General features: G+C 36.4%; 1 protein-coding gene across 2 annotated transcripts in view; it reads left to right on the top strand.

Moving 5' to 3' along the window:
• The window catches only part of IntS3 (integrator complex subunit 3), a 598644-nt gene that overhangs the window by 81564 nt on the left and 501772 nt on the right, over positions 1 to 15308 (top strand). For both annotated transcript variants that reach the window (XM_090406089.1, XM_090406090.1), the window contains one exon: positions 4008 to 4121. In XM_090406089.1, coding sequence (XP_090262215.1) covers positions 4008 to 4121 — 114 coding nt within the window. The remainder of the gene's footprint in view (positions 1 to 4007; positions 4122 to 15308) is intronic.

The following is a 15308-nucleotide window of genomic DNA, read 5'->3' as shown; positions in this document are numbered from 1 at the left end:
GTATGGAGTGTGTGTGTGTGTGTGTGTTTGATGGCAGCAAAGACTTGTATAAGAGGGACAGCCTGCACTTGAATTCATTTGGAATCAGAAGCCTGGAAAAATTACTTCTTGGTATGAGACCTAATGCAGAAAGTCAGAGACACTAGATCATCAAGGGAGGAATGGGGAAAATGCAAGTGAAAGTTCAGTTATGGTATGCAAATGTGATAAAGATATGAATGGCTTCCTTTCCTTCATAGTTACATGGTGATCCTAATTCATTATAAAAATTATGGAAACAACTTCCATGCTGGACTAAAACTTCAGTTTAATATAAACCAAAATAATCACTCGGCATTCTGGTCATCTATACACATATATATATATATACAAAGAAACAAGCTGCACTACAATCTACATAGTATGCTAAAGTTACACTGATTTGGCCAACTGTTAAAACTACTGGTGGAAAGAAAACCCCTTACTACATCAATGCTAGAGTCCTGTTATTATTATTATAATGAATATGAATGGCTTCGAACATGGTTATGTATCTGGTGAAGGGATGGAAAAATATGTTTTGGTTTTGGGCCTTTTGAGTATTGTCTGGGGAGGGAAAAGAGAAAGTTCTGGAACAAGGCCAAATAGACTGCATATCTAATTATAACAATAGGGTAGGTGGTAATTTGTTATGTCTATGCACAAATGCCAGGAGCATCAGAAACAAAGGGGTTGAGTTCGTTGCTTTATTGAATAAAATGTGGCCTAAGATTGTTGGCATTGGTGAAACTTGGCTATCAAAATCAGATATGGTAACTGGGATCAAGTGTATTGAGTATACTATTTTTAGGAATGACAGAAGAGATAGGAGAGGAGGTGGAGTATTACTAATGATATCATATGATTTAAGTCCAGATGATGGCAACAATGTCCCATGTAGTGGTGAGTTTGAGGCTATATGGTGTGAAGTGGAAGCTAACAAAATGAAATATATGGTAGGGTGTTGATACAGACCTGGTGGCTCAGTTGCAGGGATGAAGAAATCTCCAATTTAGCCTTATGGATACTAAATAAGAGTTCATTATTAGTGACTTTGATTTTTCAAATATTGATTGGATAGAAGAGGGATCTCATGATAAGAATGAAGAGGAATTTATTGAATTGTTGCGAGACAACGTTCTCAAGCAGCATGTGAAAGAAGGAACTCCAGATCAAAGAGTATTGGATTTATTCATAGCATTAGAAGGGGGTCTATGTTAAGAATAAGGCTATTTTACCATGAGTTGGTGAAAGCAATCGTGCTGTGCTTTCTAGGGAAGTATCTGATTATATTGATTTTCTCATTAGAACATCAATATAATCAAAATTACACGCTAAACTACAAAGGAGAATACTAGCTTTGGTACCCTGGTATCAGTTACTGATTGGGAAAAATATCAGCAATGTATGGGAATCTTTGAAGTAGTATTTAAATGAATCTGAAGATATCTGAATGCATCCTTAGTGTTTGAAGAATAAATAGGTTGGGAGTGGAATGGATTTGCGACCTTATTAAGCAAGAGATCCACAAGAAGATGATGTGGAAAGAATATCATGAGAATAAGAGTGAGAAGAATTATGAAATATATAAAGCTCAGGCAAGAAAAGTAATGGGTATTGTGTGGAAAGCTAAATCAGTGTATGAAAAGAAATTGGCTATGCAAGCTAAAGGCAATTCAACAGAATTTTATTATTATGCTGCAAGCAAAAGAAAGAATGAATGAATGTAGAAGAATAACTTTATAGAATGCAGATGGAACTCTAGTGTCAGAAGTTAATGAGATTGTTAAATTAATGAGTGCTCACTTTGCTAAGATAAATCAACCAGTATATAATATGATGCACAGTGCTACTGCTACATAGGTACATGAAAATGAGGTTGAAGAGCTGTTGCCTGGATGAGAATTTGTCAATAGAGACAGATGGAATATCAGCATATTTGCTAAAGGAATGTTCAGCTGAATGGGCTAGGCCTTTCACATGTTTGTATAACTTGAGTCAGCTCAGGAATGATACCACAGGAATGGAAGGAATGTATGATTTATTTAGCGTATGGCTCACACATGAAAAGTTACATTACATTAATCCTTAATATATATGGACATAGTAATAGACATATGTACAATAATAAGACATAATACAGTCATAAAAGAGACACTCAAGAATCAAGAATAGGCTACAACTGAATATTTAGGTTGATTATCCAGTCGACTGCACTTGGTGTAGCATGGATGAAGTCTGACAAGTTTCCACTGTATGCACATAGGACACATTCTGCTATAATATGATTAATTGTCTGGTGGCGTGATCCACAGTCGCACCTGGGTGAGGCAGTCATGCCCCATTTGTAAAGGTGGTCGGCACATCTGCCATGTGCCTTTACAAAAGGGCAGACCAAGTTTTCCGAGGTAGGTCAAAACCCGAAGGTGTCTGTGTTGGGTCTGCTAATTCATGGAAGATCCTTGTTGAAGTGTTATACCAGGAATGTATGATAATTCCATTGTACAAGGATGGTGCAGTTTGGTAATAAGTTGATAAGAACTCACATACAGAAATGGATAGACAAACAAGCTATAATCTGCAAGGAGCAGTATGGGTTTACTAAAGGAAGGTCACATGTTAGAAATTTGCTCGTATTTTGTAACAACGATATGACTGAGTTGGATAAAGAGAAAGGGAATGAATATACCATGATAATGTTGCATTTTGCTAATGCATTTAATAGGATACCACACAAAAGGCTGTTGCATAAGCTGGAGAATATGAGATTGGAATATAAACTCTTGACTTGGATAAGTGGGTGTGAATTTGCCAGATTTAAGGTGACCAGTGACGTACCTCAGGGTTCAGTTCTTGGGCCATTTTTGTTCAATCTATACTTTAATAACGTTAGGAAGGGTCTAACAGGAGAAGTGCAATTGTTTGCCAATAATGTGAAGATAGGCAGGGCAATCAAAGATGCTGTTGATATCGAACTTTTACAAATTGATTTGAATAGGCTTGAAATTTAGGCAAACAAAAATTATCATCATTTTAATGTTGGTATGTGTAAAGTTATGCACTTTGGCACGATTAGTGTTCCAGCAGCATATTATATTAGTGGGGTTAGCTACAAGAAACTGAAGAGGCAAGGGATTTCGGCTTATTGGTGGATAGGAATTTGAAGTTCAAAGGTCACATAACAAAACTTGCAAATACAGCTTGGAGGATAATTGTGATGTTGAAACAAACCTTGGAATTTAAGGATAAGTAAATCATTTTGCCTGTTTATAAGGCCTTGATAAGACTGCATCTGTATTACTGTGCACATATTTGGTCTCCCACTTTTCAAGGGGATAAAGAAATTGTGGGAAGGGTGCAAAGAAGAGTTACAAAGATTATATTAGGATTATGGGATTTAGATTATGAGGACAAATTGCAAGTATGTGGATTACAGACTCTGGTTAACAGGAGAAAGAGGGGCTATATGGTAGAGGTCTATAAACTTTCAAATGGGTGTTATAGCATTTCAAATGATGAAATGTTTCGTTATATGGAAGGCAGGGAGAGAACACGGGGGGACATCAGTGGAAGTTAAGGTTGTTCTCAATCATGAAAGGGGTAAGAGCTAGGTTTTTCACCCAGAGAGAGCAGTGAGTGAGTGGAATAATTTGCCCTTGGGGGGGGGGGTAGCGAGGGCATCTAGTGTGAATGAATTTAAGAGAAGGCATGACAGCTGGTTTGGGTGATTTATAGCTTCTCTCACTGAGTTTTTGACCCTCTGTAGATCTCAGATAATAATAATATATAAGAATAATAATTGATACTAAGTTTTCTCTCATGTGTATGAAGCCGTTATTCAAAAAATATATAACAATATAATTTCTTGTCTATTATAATTTGCTTTGTAACCAAGTGAAAAAACTTTGAATGTGAAAGTACTGTTATATGTGAGGTTACTATAATTTCATTTAAATTAAGTTTTTTTTTTATTCTCCTCCCACTTTTAGTATTACAGAGATCTCACATATATCACCAGAGATGGTTTGAATCTTATTCTAACCAATGTAGCACAAATCATACTGGAAAAGTACAACAAATTGCATGACATTTGTAGAACACAGGTAGGTGTGAAAGTAGAATTTCATTTTCATATAGTAATAAAATGTAATGGTGTACTGCAATGATGCATAATTTTTATAATTAATGTGGAAACTATAACATCAATTATTTAATGGTGAAATTTATGTCAACATGATGTACACAAGTCTAAAGATGATTAATAAGTTTGGTGGTTTTAGTTCAGATTTTCCATATTATAAAGAAAGAATGAATGTAGAAGAATAACTTTATAGAATGCAGATGGTACTCTAGTGTCAGAAGTTAATGAGATTGCTAAATGAATGAGTGCTCACTTTGCTAAGATACAAGGGTGGTCTGTTTTGAGAAGAGATAGAAGTCAGAGGGAGCCAAATCTGGGGATTAGGGTGGAAGTTCCAACAATTCATAGTGCAGATCCCTTTTTCCCATTGCCAAAACACCTTTGTGGGCAGGTGCATTGTCTTGATGAAAGATTATTTTTTTCTTCTGCAACTGAGTCTTTTCTCACGAATTTTTTCATCTAGTCTGGTTAAAATATTGGAATAATATTCCCCGATTATTGTTTTACTCTTTTCAAGATAATTAATAAACAAAATGCCAATGCCAATTAGAGTCCTGAGAAAGATTAGAGGCGTGAACAGATGGCATCAATGGCAATATCATATTAAAAATGAGGATATTAGGAAAGAACTTGACATTGTCGGCATCCAGGAATGCGTTAGCAGAGCTAATCTCAGATGGTATGGTCACTTAAATAGAATGGAAGAGGAAAGATTAGCAAAACAAGTGTTCTCTGCCAGGTTGGCAGGAAAACGACCCAGAGGAAGACCAAGATATAGGTGGATTGATACGGTACAAAGTGCCTTAGACGATAGAAATATAAGATCTGATAATGTTGGAGTCTTTACAAGTAACAGACTGATTTGGAGGAAAATTGTAGATAGGAAGTTAGTAATGATGTAATTTTTTCATGTAGTACTGTCATATCCTGTACACCCCTTTGAGGGTACATGGCAGGAATTTGATGATGATGATGAATGCCAATGCCATGACCTTCTTGTCTATAAACTGGCTTCTGTCCACTGTTTGACTGCTGTTTGGATTCTGGTGTGTACTGGTGAATCCAAGTCTCATCCATAGTAATAAATTAATGCACAAAATCAGTTTTATTCTTGTTAAAATGCTGCAAGCACTGTTCAGAGATTTCCATGTGAGTGCATTTTTTTTGATTGGCTGTGAGCAAGCATGGCACCCATCTTGCACAAAGCTTTTTCATTTGCAATTCTTCATGCAAAACACATCATCCTACACGTTCTTTTGAAATGCCTATAGTCTCAGCAATTTCACACACTTTGATTCGCCGGTCATCCAATACCATATCATGCACTGATCAATGATTTCTGGTGTTGTTACACTTTTTGGACGTCCTTCATGTGGATCATCTTCAAGGCGTACAGCCATGTTTAAACTCGGCAGTCCATTTCCTAATTGTCAAAAACAAAGGAGAAGACTGCCCATAAATTTTTGTGAACTTCGAATGAATTTCTTTTGGTGTTAAATTATTGGAATTTCTTACAAAAAATTTTATATCCACATGGTACTCAATTTTTCCATTTCAAGGGATACAGACAACACTTTTGCTTCAGACAGCTATATAAAACAAACTACTTGATAGAATGACTTGCAATTTCACATTGATGCTTATGACAGATTTACCAACTTAGAAAAAAAAAATCTTGCCGATAGTGTTGCCATCTATGGCTGAGGCCGAGAACTTTTAGACCACCCTCGTGTATCAACCAGGTGTATGTAATATGGTGCACAGTGCTACTACTAGTGTTAGTTATTACTAGTGCTACTCAGGGCAGAAGTATTGAACTCTTGTGAGATTGATGACGTTTTGATTTATTGGGTGTTTTTTGAAATTCATTGATCTATCTTAGTATGAATTTATTGTTTTAGTGTGTTTCTATAATATAATTGTAGAAATATTGTTAGTCTAAGAGAATCTTAAAAACATTGCCAAAAACTCATCAGAAGAAGTCAGTTCTCTTCCTGGTGAAGAGAACCTTTATCCCTCATTGCAGAAGCATTGCACCATCGATGTTGATAATATAAGCAAGGATAACTTGACGTTTGAAATATCCTGATTAAAACATATTATTAGACAAACAGCCAAAGAATTAGAAAAGTCAAGAAACATTTAAAGAACTTAGATAGGATAAAATAATCAGAACAAGAAGAAGTAGGAAAGGCGCTGAATTTGATAATAATAACAACAACAAGATGAGTAAATTAGAATATAAGGAAAAAGAAGTATGGTACAATGATTCGATGATGAAATTTACTCTTTGCCAATAGATTCACTACTTTGAGCTTACTGAGAGGCAAAAATTAAAACTGTGATAAATGTATAATCATCACCATCAGTTTCCTGATTTGTATCCCCAACATTGTCATATGTAATGTTTCATTGTCCAAGTGGTTAACCTAATGGCTATTGTGCTTTGCAACCATATGCCTGGGGAAGGAGTGTCCTAGGTTCGATTCCCGTCGGAGACATGAGGAGCTCAAGGATCTTCCTCAGCCTCAGCCATAGCCAAGTTAGCCAGGCTTGGGCATGAACAGCAGGGTTTTTTCCCCTAGATTATCTGGAGTTTTTCATCCCGCAAGCAGGCAAACCGGCCCCGTGAACACACACGGATGCAGTCAGAAATATATTGCCCTCAGGGATGCAGCAGAGGAGTGGCGAACCGGCTGCATTAATGCGCCAGTAAACCCCTCATTAGGAGGGGACTCAACCCATCCTAGACAGATGAGGATAGGAGGAGGAGGAATGTTTCATTCTTCTGTGGCATTTCTGACTGAATCAGTCTACCTAAATCTTGGTCTTCCTCTGCAGCCATCTTGGCAGGAAAACACCTCTTTTGCTAACCTTTCTCCTCCCATTCTATTTAAGTCACCACATGTCAAGTTTCTTCCTCATGTCTTCATTGTTAATTGATTCTGCCATTAATGGGATTTGTTCAGGCTTTTATTTTTTTCTCGGAACTCTCATATATGTGTGGTATCTAATCTTTGATTAAGTGCTCTATTTCTAACCCCAGTCTCAGATCCGTAACTTAAAACTGGTTTGAAAAATGGTCTTGTATATTGCTAGTTTAGTGTTTTGTCTAATTTCTCTCTTATTATTCCATATAAATTTATTCAAATGGCTCCTCACCATACTTAATTTGCTTGCCTGAATAGCTAAAATATTTTGCTTATTTTATAGTTTTCTGTTTTCCTACCTACTCTCATAGCTTTGGTCTTGCACTGGATGTGTTCAGGAGTACATCATCACTGTATAAAGCAGAGCTAAGTTTGATATCTCTGATTCTAACATCAGGTTCAGTACCAGTTTCTTTCATTATACCTGATTTTACATCAAAGCATCTTGACTTACATCTTAAATATAGACTATGTATTGCTCTCTATAACGTCCCATGCACCTCATATAATTCAAACATTTTGAAAAGCTTTTCTCTGGGCACCTTGTTGTATGCTTTCCCCAGATCTATAAAATTTAATTACAAATCCTTGGGATTGAGTGTGTTGCTTTGGTGAAGATGCAAGATTATGCATTAGTGAAACCTGGCTGTGAGAGTGAAATGTTTAGCTTGGATTGAGTGTAATGGGTATATTATTTTTAGGAAGGACAGAATGGATATAATGGGACGGGGTTGGGCATTACTATTGATATCTGGTGATTTAACTCCAATTAAGAGAAATATATGGAAGCATTAACCACAATAAATGTCCCATGTAGCAATGAGTTTTAGGCTATCTGGAGGCTAACCAGATGAAATATATGGTGGGTGTTGCTACAGACCTAGAGGTTCACTTGCTGGGGACGATGATATGCAGCACCAAATAAACCTGAAGGGTAATAAGTGAGTAATCATTATGGATGAATCTGAACACTGATTCGGCAGCAGAGAAAACTCATTCTTATAATGAGTTTTCTTGGAAACTCATTCTTATAATCAGGTTCTTGGATACCTTATAGAGGATCAAATCCTCTGTAAGGTATCCAGGCATGGTCAGTTAGACCTGACTGACCATACTTGTGGTGGTGGATGTATTTCTTGTGTTCACTAAGGCAGATCTCCCAGTTTGATCATACTATAAATTGCAAGATCAAGGAGCCTAGTGAATAGCTGGAACAGAGGGGAGGAAGTGGATCCTTATGTGAGCAGAGAAGGGAAGCCAGCTTCAATTGAGGTTTGAAAGCAGTGCAGAGAATATATATCTTTAAAGTTCTGGATATTTTTCTGAAGTGTCTTGGATATAGGGAATATTAATTGCATTACAGTAGTCTGTGCATGAGGAGATGAGAGATACATTAATTGATTGATTTTTTTTTTGGTATTGTAACCATTGGATAGAAAGGTCTGGCAAATAAAGGGGTGTTGAGTTTAAGTAAAACCTGTGCAGAAACAGAGGTTGGAGTCTCTGTTCAGAAAGGATTTTGATGATGCCATATTATTGAGAAGGGGATGATGAGAAAGTTTATGTATATATCTACCTGTGTAGGTGGGGTTTTCTGCAAACCGAGAAAGAAAGAAGGGTGATATTGAGCAGATGTATAATTAGAGTATCTAAAAAAGGCACACACTATATATATATATATATATTTTTTTTTTTTTTTTCTATAGTGAACTGGATTCTGGGGTGCTGACTGTCAAGGTGTAGGAGGAAAGAATCTAATGTTTCTGAGCTGTGTTCTTCAAATAGAGAACACATCATCATGATATTTTAGCTTAATAGAAAGCTTGAAAATGACAGTATCAAGAGCATGTTTTTCAAACTGTTCTATATAGAGCATTTTATATGTAAGACTTTTATACCTCCATACTTGAGCATTTCTGGTCAAATATCATCCACTCTAGCTGCCTTTCCATATTTCAGGCTTTTGATGGCTTTTTTTCTACTTTAAGTATAGATATGTATTCCTGATTGCATGCCTGGTCAGTGTTTTTACCACTGTGCTGTCACTGATTTTCTTCCTCCTTTTCCGAGCTTCTTCAACCTCCAGAATATCTTGCCACTTCTTGATATTTATTTTCTATGTTCTTATCAAAGTCTTCCCATGACTTTTGTTTAGCTAGTTTTACATGATGTTTAGCTTTCTTACATTTGTCTCTGTATTCTCTAAGAGCACAAGCTGACTTATTTTCCAGGAACATTTGATATGTTTTATCATAACCTAGCAGTTTATAAGTAGTGCCGTCTCTGAGCCGTATATTCATTTTGTGATTGTAACCTAACCACTGGAATCGAGGACAACAGTATCATTATCTTTATCAGCACTATTTATGATTATGTTGCTCTCTTTATGAATCTTTATGATCATGCCATACTGATCTGTTAAGTAGCCAATTACAAAGATGGAAATTATGACTAACTCAGGAGAATACTATCCTTCTCATAGTAACTATTATTGGAAAGACATGGGAAAGATATCTGCAGTGAATTAGAAGCTTTGAAAATATGCTTAAATTAGACATTTATTTGAATGTGTTACCAGTCTTTGAAGAATCAATCAAGTGAAAGTGAAATGGGTGTGCAACCTCTGTGCTGTCACTGATTTTCATGTCACCTTTATCATCTCCAATTCCTTTTACAGCACTCTTTCCTCTATTTCTGAGCTTCTTCAACAATCTCCTGAATATTTTGCCACTTCTTGATATTTATTTTCTGTGTTCTTATCAAAGTCTTCCCATGAGAATAAGAGTAAGCGAGAGGAGTTATGAGATATATAAAGTGCAAGTCAGAAAAGTTACTAGTATTGTATGGAAAGCTATGCTATAGTATGAAAAGAAATGAGTGCTCACTTTGGTAAGGTGTATGTAATGTATAACGCAGTGCAATCACTACATTTAATGTAGAGATACAGCACATGAGAATGAGATTCAAGAGCTGTTGCATAATCTGAATAGGAATTCAGCAGTAGAGACTGATGGGCAGCATGTACACTAAAGCAGCACTTCCCAAACTGTGGAAGTACTGCTTTAGTGTAAGTTTTGTTCAGGGGGCCATGAAATGATGAAAACAAATTTAAAATGTTTTAAGACTAAGCAGTTCTTTTCTTTTTTTTTTTTTTTTAATCTTAAAAGAAATGTATTTAATTTTTATTATTTATTATTTCTTTTTTGTTATTTTTTATATTTTAATGGAAAAAATCACTCATTATTTTGACGCTCAATGAATATTAGTAATATATGCTTATACATATAAGTTTCATTTCAAAGGTATTGATAAGAAGCACAAAAAAGCTTACAAATGCAAAATCTTGAATATAAATTGCATTGAATATAAATACAATAAATATTATAATAACAGATGTCTGTATTGCGATTTTTTTTTCCGATGGGGCCTTGAAATATTTTAATTTTTCCAAAGAAAAATTTAAATATTTTACATCCATAAGTTTCTAGTAGTAAGACTTATACGTTGGTTAGACATAACTGGTAATTAATTTACGGAATTAACAACGCATATGAAGTATATTAATTAAAGATACTTTAATGAATCACTTCTATATTTCGGCAATGTCACATTGCCATCTTCGGGAACATAAAGATATGGTATGTGCACTAAGGAACTAACAAAGCAAATGAGGAAGAAAGTAATGAACTAATTCTGTTCCTAAAGTCCTAATGGTGCCCTCTTGCGGGCTGATTTGGTAGTCTTGGCAGTTGGGCTGAAGTTCTCATAATGAAAGTCTCCCAAATTTGGGGCAGTTTCATGCACCCAAATTTGTTGAGGTTAGGAACGTTTTTTAGAGCTGCTGAAGATTCTTTGAATAATCTTTCGTATTTAAACTTGCTGCGATGGATTATTTTCGTTTTCTTCCACCGAATTTTATGGTGGGTATCTAAGGCATGGTCTGCCAGCCCAGAGCGGCTGTACTGGTGAAACCGGATGTAGTCTTGGTGTTCTGAAATCCTGATATTTGTTGTTCTGCCTGTTTGGCCAAAGTAGGACAATTTGCAGCTGCAAGGGACCTGGTATACACCAGGTAGGTCTAGGGGAAGTGGTTGGTCTTTGGTAGAGCGGATAAGGGATGCCAACTTTTTATATGGTCTGTAACAGGAAGTAAGGTCATATTTTTTGAGGATATTAGTTATTTTTTCAGAGGTGCCCTGGATGTAGGGGATAGTGATAGACTTGGTGTAGTCTTTATTGTGGAGGGGGGGAGGGGCGTTGTGGTTTATAGGTTTTAGTATTTTTGTTGTGAGGGGGGGGTCACAACCCCCACTCACAACAAAAACACTATATAACAGGGCAAAATTAATCTGCTCAGATGACAAGGCCCTGACTATTGAACTAAACCACATCCTCAACACTTTCTTAGCCAATGGCTATAACCCCAAAAAAAATCCAAAAAATACTAAAACCTATAAACCACAACCCCCCCTCCCCCCCTCCACAATAAAGACTACACCAAGTCTATCACTATCCCCTACATCCAGGGCACCTCTGAAAAAATAACTAATATCCTCAAAAAATATGACCTTACTTCCTGTTACAGACCATATAAAAAGTTGGCATCCCTTATCCGCTCTACCAAAGACCAACCACTTCCCCTAGACCTACCTGGTGTATACCAGGTCCCTTGCAGCTGCAAATTGTCCTACTTTGGCCAAACAGGCAGAACAACAAATATCAGGATTTCAGAACACCAAGATTACATCCGGTTTCACCAGTACAGCCGCTCTGGGTTGGCAGACCATGCCTTAGATACCCACCATAAAATTCATTGGAAGAAAACGAAAATAATCCATCGCAGCAAGTTTAAATACGAAAGATTATTCAAAGAATCTTCAGCAGCTCTAAAAAACGTTCCTAACTTCAACAAATTTGGGTGCATGAAACTGCCCCAAATTTGGGAGACTTTCATTATGAGAACTTCAGCCCAACTGCCAAGACTACCAAATCAGCCCGCAAGAGGGCACCATTAGGACTTTAGGAACAGAATTAGTTCATTACTTTCTTCCTCATTTGCTTTGTTAGTTCCTTAGTGCACATACCATATCTTTATGTTCCCGAAGATGGCAATGTGACATTGCCAAAATATAGAAGTGATTCATTAAAGTATCTTTAATTAATATACTTCATATGCGTTGTTAATTCCGTAAATTAATTACCAGTTATCCATAAGTTTGGGACGCACTGCACTAAAGGAATGTTCAGCCAAATTGGCTAAGTCCTTGACATGTTTATATAACTTGAGTTATATAAACTCAAGAAAGATACCATAAGAATAGAAAATATATGATAGTTCTGTTGCACAAGAGTGGTGAGAAAACTGATGCATCTAACTACCAAATTGTCAGTATTTCTGCAGCGGCAGGGGTGAAGATTTTAGAGAAGTTGGTAAGAACTCATATGCTGAAATGAGTTGACAGACAAGCCATACTTTGCAAGGAACAGCATGAGTTGACTAAAGGGATGTCATGTTTCATGAATTAGCTCATATTTTATAATATTGTTACAGCTGAATTTGATAGAGGGAATGGATACACAATTATACTGTTTGGACTTTGTTAAGGCATTTGATTTTTCTGCAACAGCATATGAAAAGCTATTGCAGAAATTGTAGAATATGAGATTAGAATATAAGTTATTAACTTTGATAAATGGGCAACTGATGGGCAGCTATCAGAAAGTAGTATATGGAGAGAGATGGGTATGGATATGCCAGATTTAAGGTGACCATTTAAGGTGTGTCACAGAGATCAGTACTTGGATCATTGTTGCTTGATCTATATATTTATAATAATGGGAAGAGCCTGACAGGAGATGTTCAATTGTTTGTTAATGATCAAAGATAGGCAGGCAATTACAGTTGCTGCTGATAACTAGCACTTACAAAATGATTTGAACAGGCTAGAAATATGGGTAAATGGTAATAGCTGTTAGTTTAATGTTAATAAGAGTTAAGTTATTACTCTGGTGTACTGAGATTTCTAGTGGCATGTTATATTGGAGGAATTGTGTTACAAGAATATGAGGCTAGGGAATGGAAAGGGACTGTGGAGTTATAGTGGATAGGAATTTGAAGCTCAATGGTCACATGGCAAGAATTGCAACTACAACCCAAAGGATAATTGCAATGTGTAAATGAACATTGACACGTAAGGATAAGGAAGTTATTTTTGTCTCTTTACAAGGCCGTGATACAACTGCAAATTTGGTATCCTTGGGTTCAGATGGTATAAAGAAGCTATGGCAAAGGTGCAAAAAAGAGTCACAAAGATTATAGCAGGATTATATGCAATTTAGATTGAGAGTATGTGAACTGCAGGCATTGGTAAATAGGAGAAAAGTAGGTGGTATGATAGAGGTGTATAAACATTCTGAAAGGATGTTATAGGATATCGACTGATGAAATGTTTCATTTTATGGAAGGTTGGAAAGGACTTGGGGGATATTCATGGAAGTTGTGTGGGATAAGAACTAGATTTTTCTCTCACTGAGTAGTGAGTAAGTGGAACAGTCTGCCTGTTGAAGTGGTGAGTATATCTAGTGTGAATCAGTTTAAGAGAAGGTATGACAGCTTGTGTGAGGACATATGGCCTCCCTTGATGAATCTTTGACTCCCTAGAGTTCTTAGATAATATTACTGATAGCTTTTTTTCCCTTTTGGGTGGATGATAGTTTTTTTAGTTTTTCTGTATATACTAGTCTGTCTGTTTTGCTTTACATTTTATATATTCTTCTGATATTTTCTTCTTAAACTTTTTTCAATAAATCTTCATTGAGATATATTTCTTTCCTTTAGTGTTACACAGTGATCAGCATTAATTTCAGTAAAATTATTGAGCCTACAACTGTGTTAGGAATAATTACTTGAATTTTCTGATGTTTCGACTTTCATATTAAAGTCATCAACTGGAGTATACGAGTGTGACAATTTAATTCCCAGAACAGCCACATAGTGTTGCCCGTGTGGCAATTTGGTTGGAGTCACGTGAGTAATCGTCTTTGTACATGCTTTAACTAATGCTTGTGTAAACCTCAAGCTGATAGAGCTATTTGCTAGTTGGCTATTGCAAAAACAATAGAGATCTGCATGTAAACTTTGGCATAAAAATGTGTGATCGAAATTTGGAGCAGCGGGTTAATATCAAATTTTGTGTGAAAATCGGCAAAACTGCTATTGAAATGTTGGAACTGTTTGAAAGTGGCATATGGTATATATGCTCTGAAAAAGTCAAGTGTCTTTGAGTGGCATAAGAGATTCAAAGCTGGGCAAGAAGATGTTGAATGATGACCGCAGAAGTGAGCATCCAAAAACAAAAATGATGGATGTAAATGTGAACAGAGTGTGAGATTTGTTATGGTCTGACAGATGATTAAGTGTGCGATTAATGGCTGATGAATTGCAAATGAATCGAGAAACGGTCAGGGTAATTTTAACTGAAGAATTGGGTATGCAAAACATTTTTTTGAAGTTTGTGTATTTCGGATTTTGATGGACAAACAGAAGCAGCGGAGGGTTCAAGTTGCGACTGAGCTTTCTGAAAGTAAGCACGTTTCCGAGAGTAATTATGGATGATGAAACCTGGTGTTTCCAGTACGATCCTGAAACAAAATGCCAGAGCATGCATTGGAAAACCCTGAGTTTGACATGTCCGAAAAAAGTATGCATATCACATTTGTAGTTCAAGACCATGCCGGTGTGTTTCTTTGATCACAAGGGAAGGGGAGGGGATAGTCCACTATGATTCATTGAACAGGGACAGACGGTCAACCAACAATGCTATTTAGAGGTGTTGATAAGATTACGAGATTCTGTTCAGAGAAAAATACCTTAATTGTGGCCTGACAAGTGGATTATCCATCACGACAATGTGCCAAGCCATAGTGAGCTCATCGTGAGAGTTTCTTATATGTTGGCCAGTATGTGAAGGCTTATGGTAAATAGTGAAGAAAAGACTGACAGACGGAAGATGTGTAACAAGTATATCTAGAAAAGGAAGTGTGTTCTGACTTTCAATTTCAGTTGTTTAAACCTTTTGAAAAATTAAAGAACTTATTCAACCCATTTGAGGATCCACTTCCTCTGCTGGCCCACCCTGGAGTATACTGTATCCATTGCACCTGTAATTTGCCCTACATAGGTGAAACAGGATGCATAATTTCTATCTGAAAAAAAAGGA

The sequence above is a fragment of the Typopeltis vanoorti genome, chromosome 16 (assembly GCF_054136105.1).
Source record: "Typopeltis vanoorti isolate ZY-2024b chromosome 16, IOZ_Tvanoo_1.0, whole genome shotgun sequence".
Lineage (NCBI taxonomy): Eukaryota > Metazoa > Arthropoda > Arachnida > Uropygi > Thelyphonidae > Typopeltis > Typopeltis vanoorti.
Note: the sequence above shows the minus strand (reverse complement) of the source record. Positions and strands in the feature narration are given on the sequence as shown.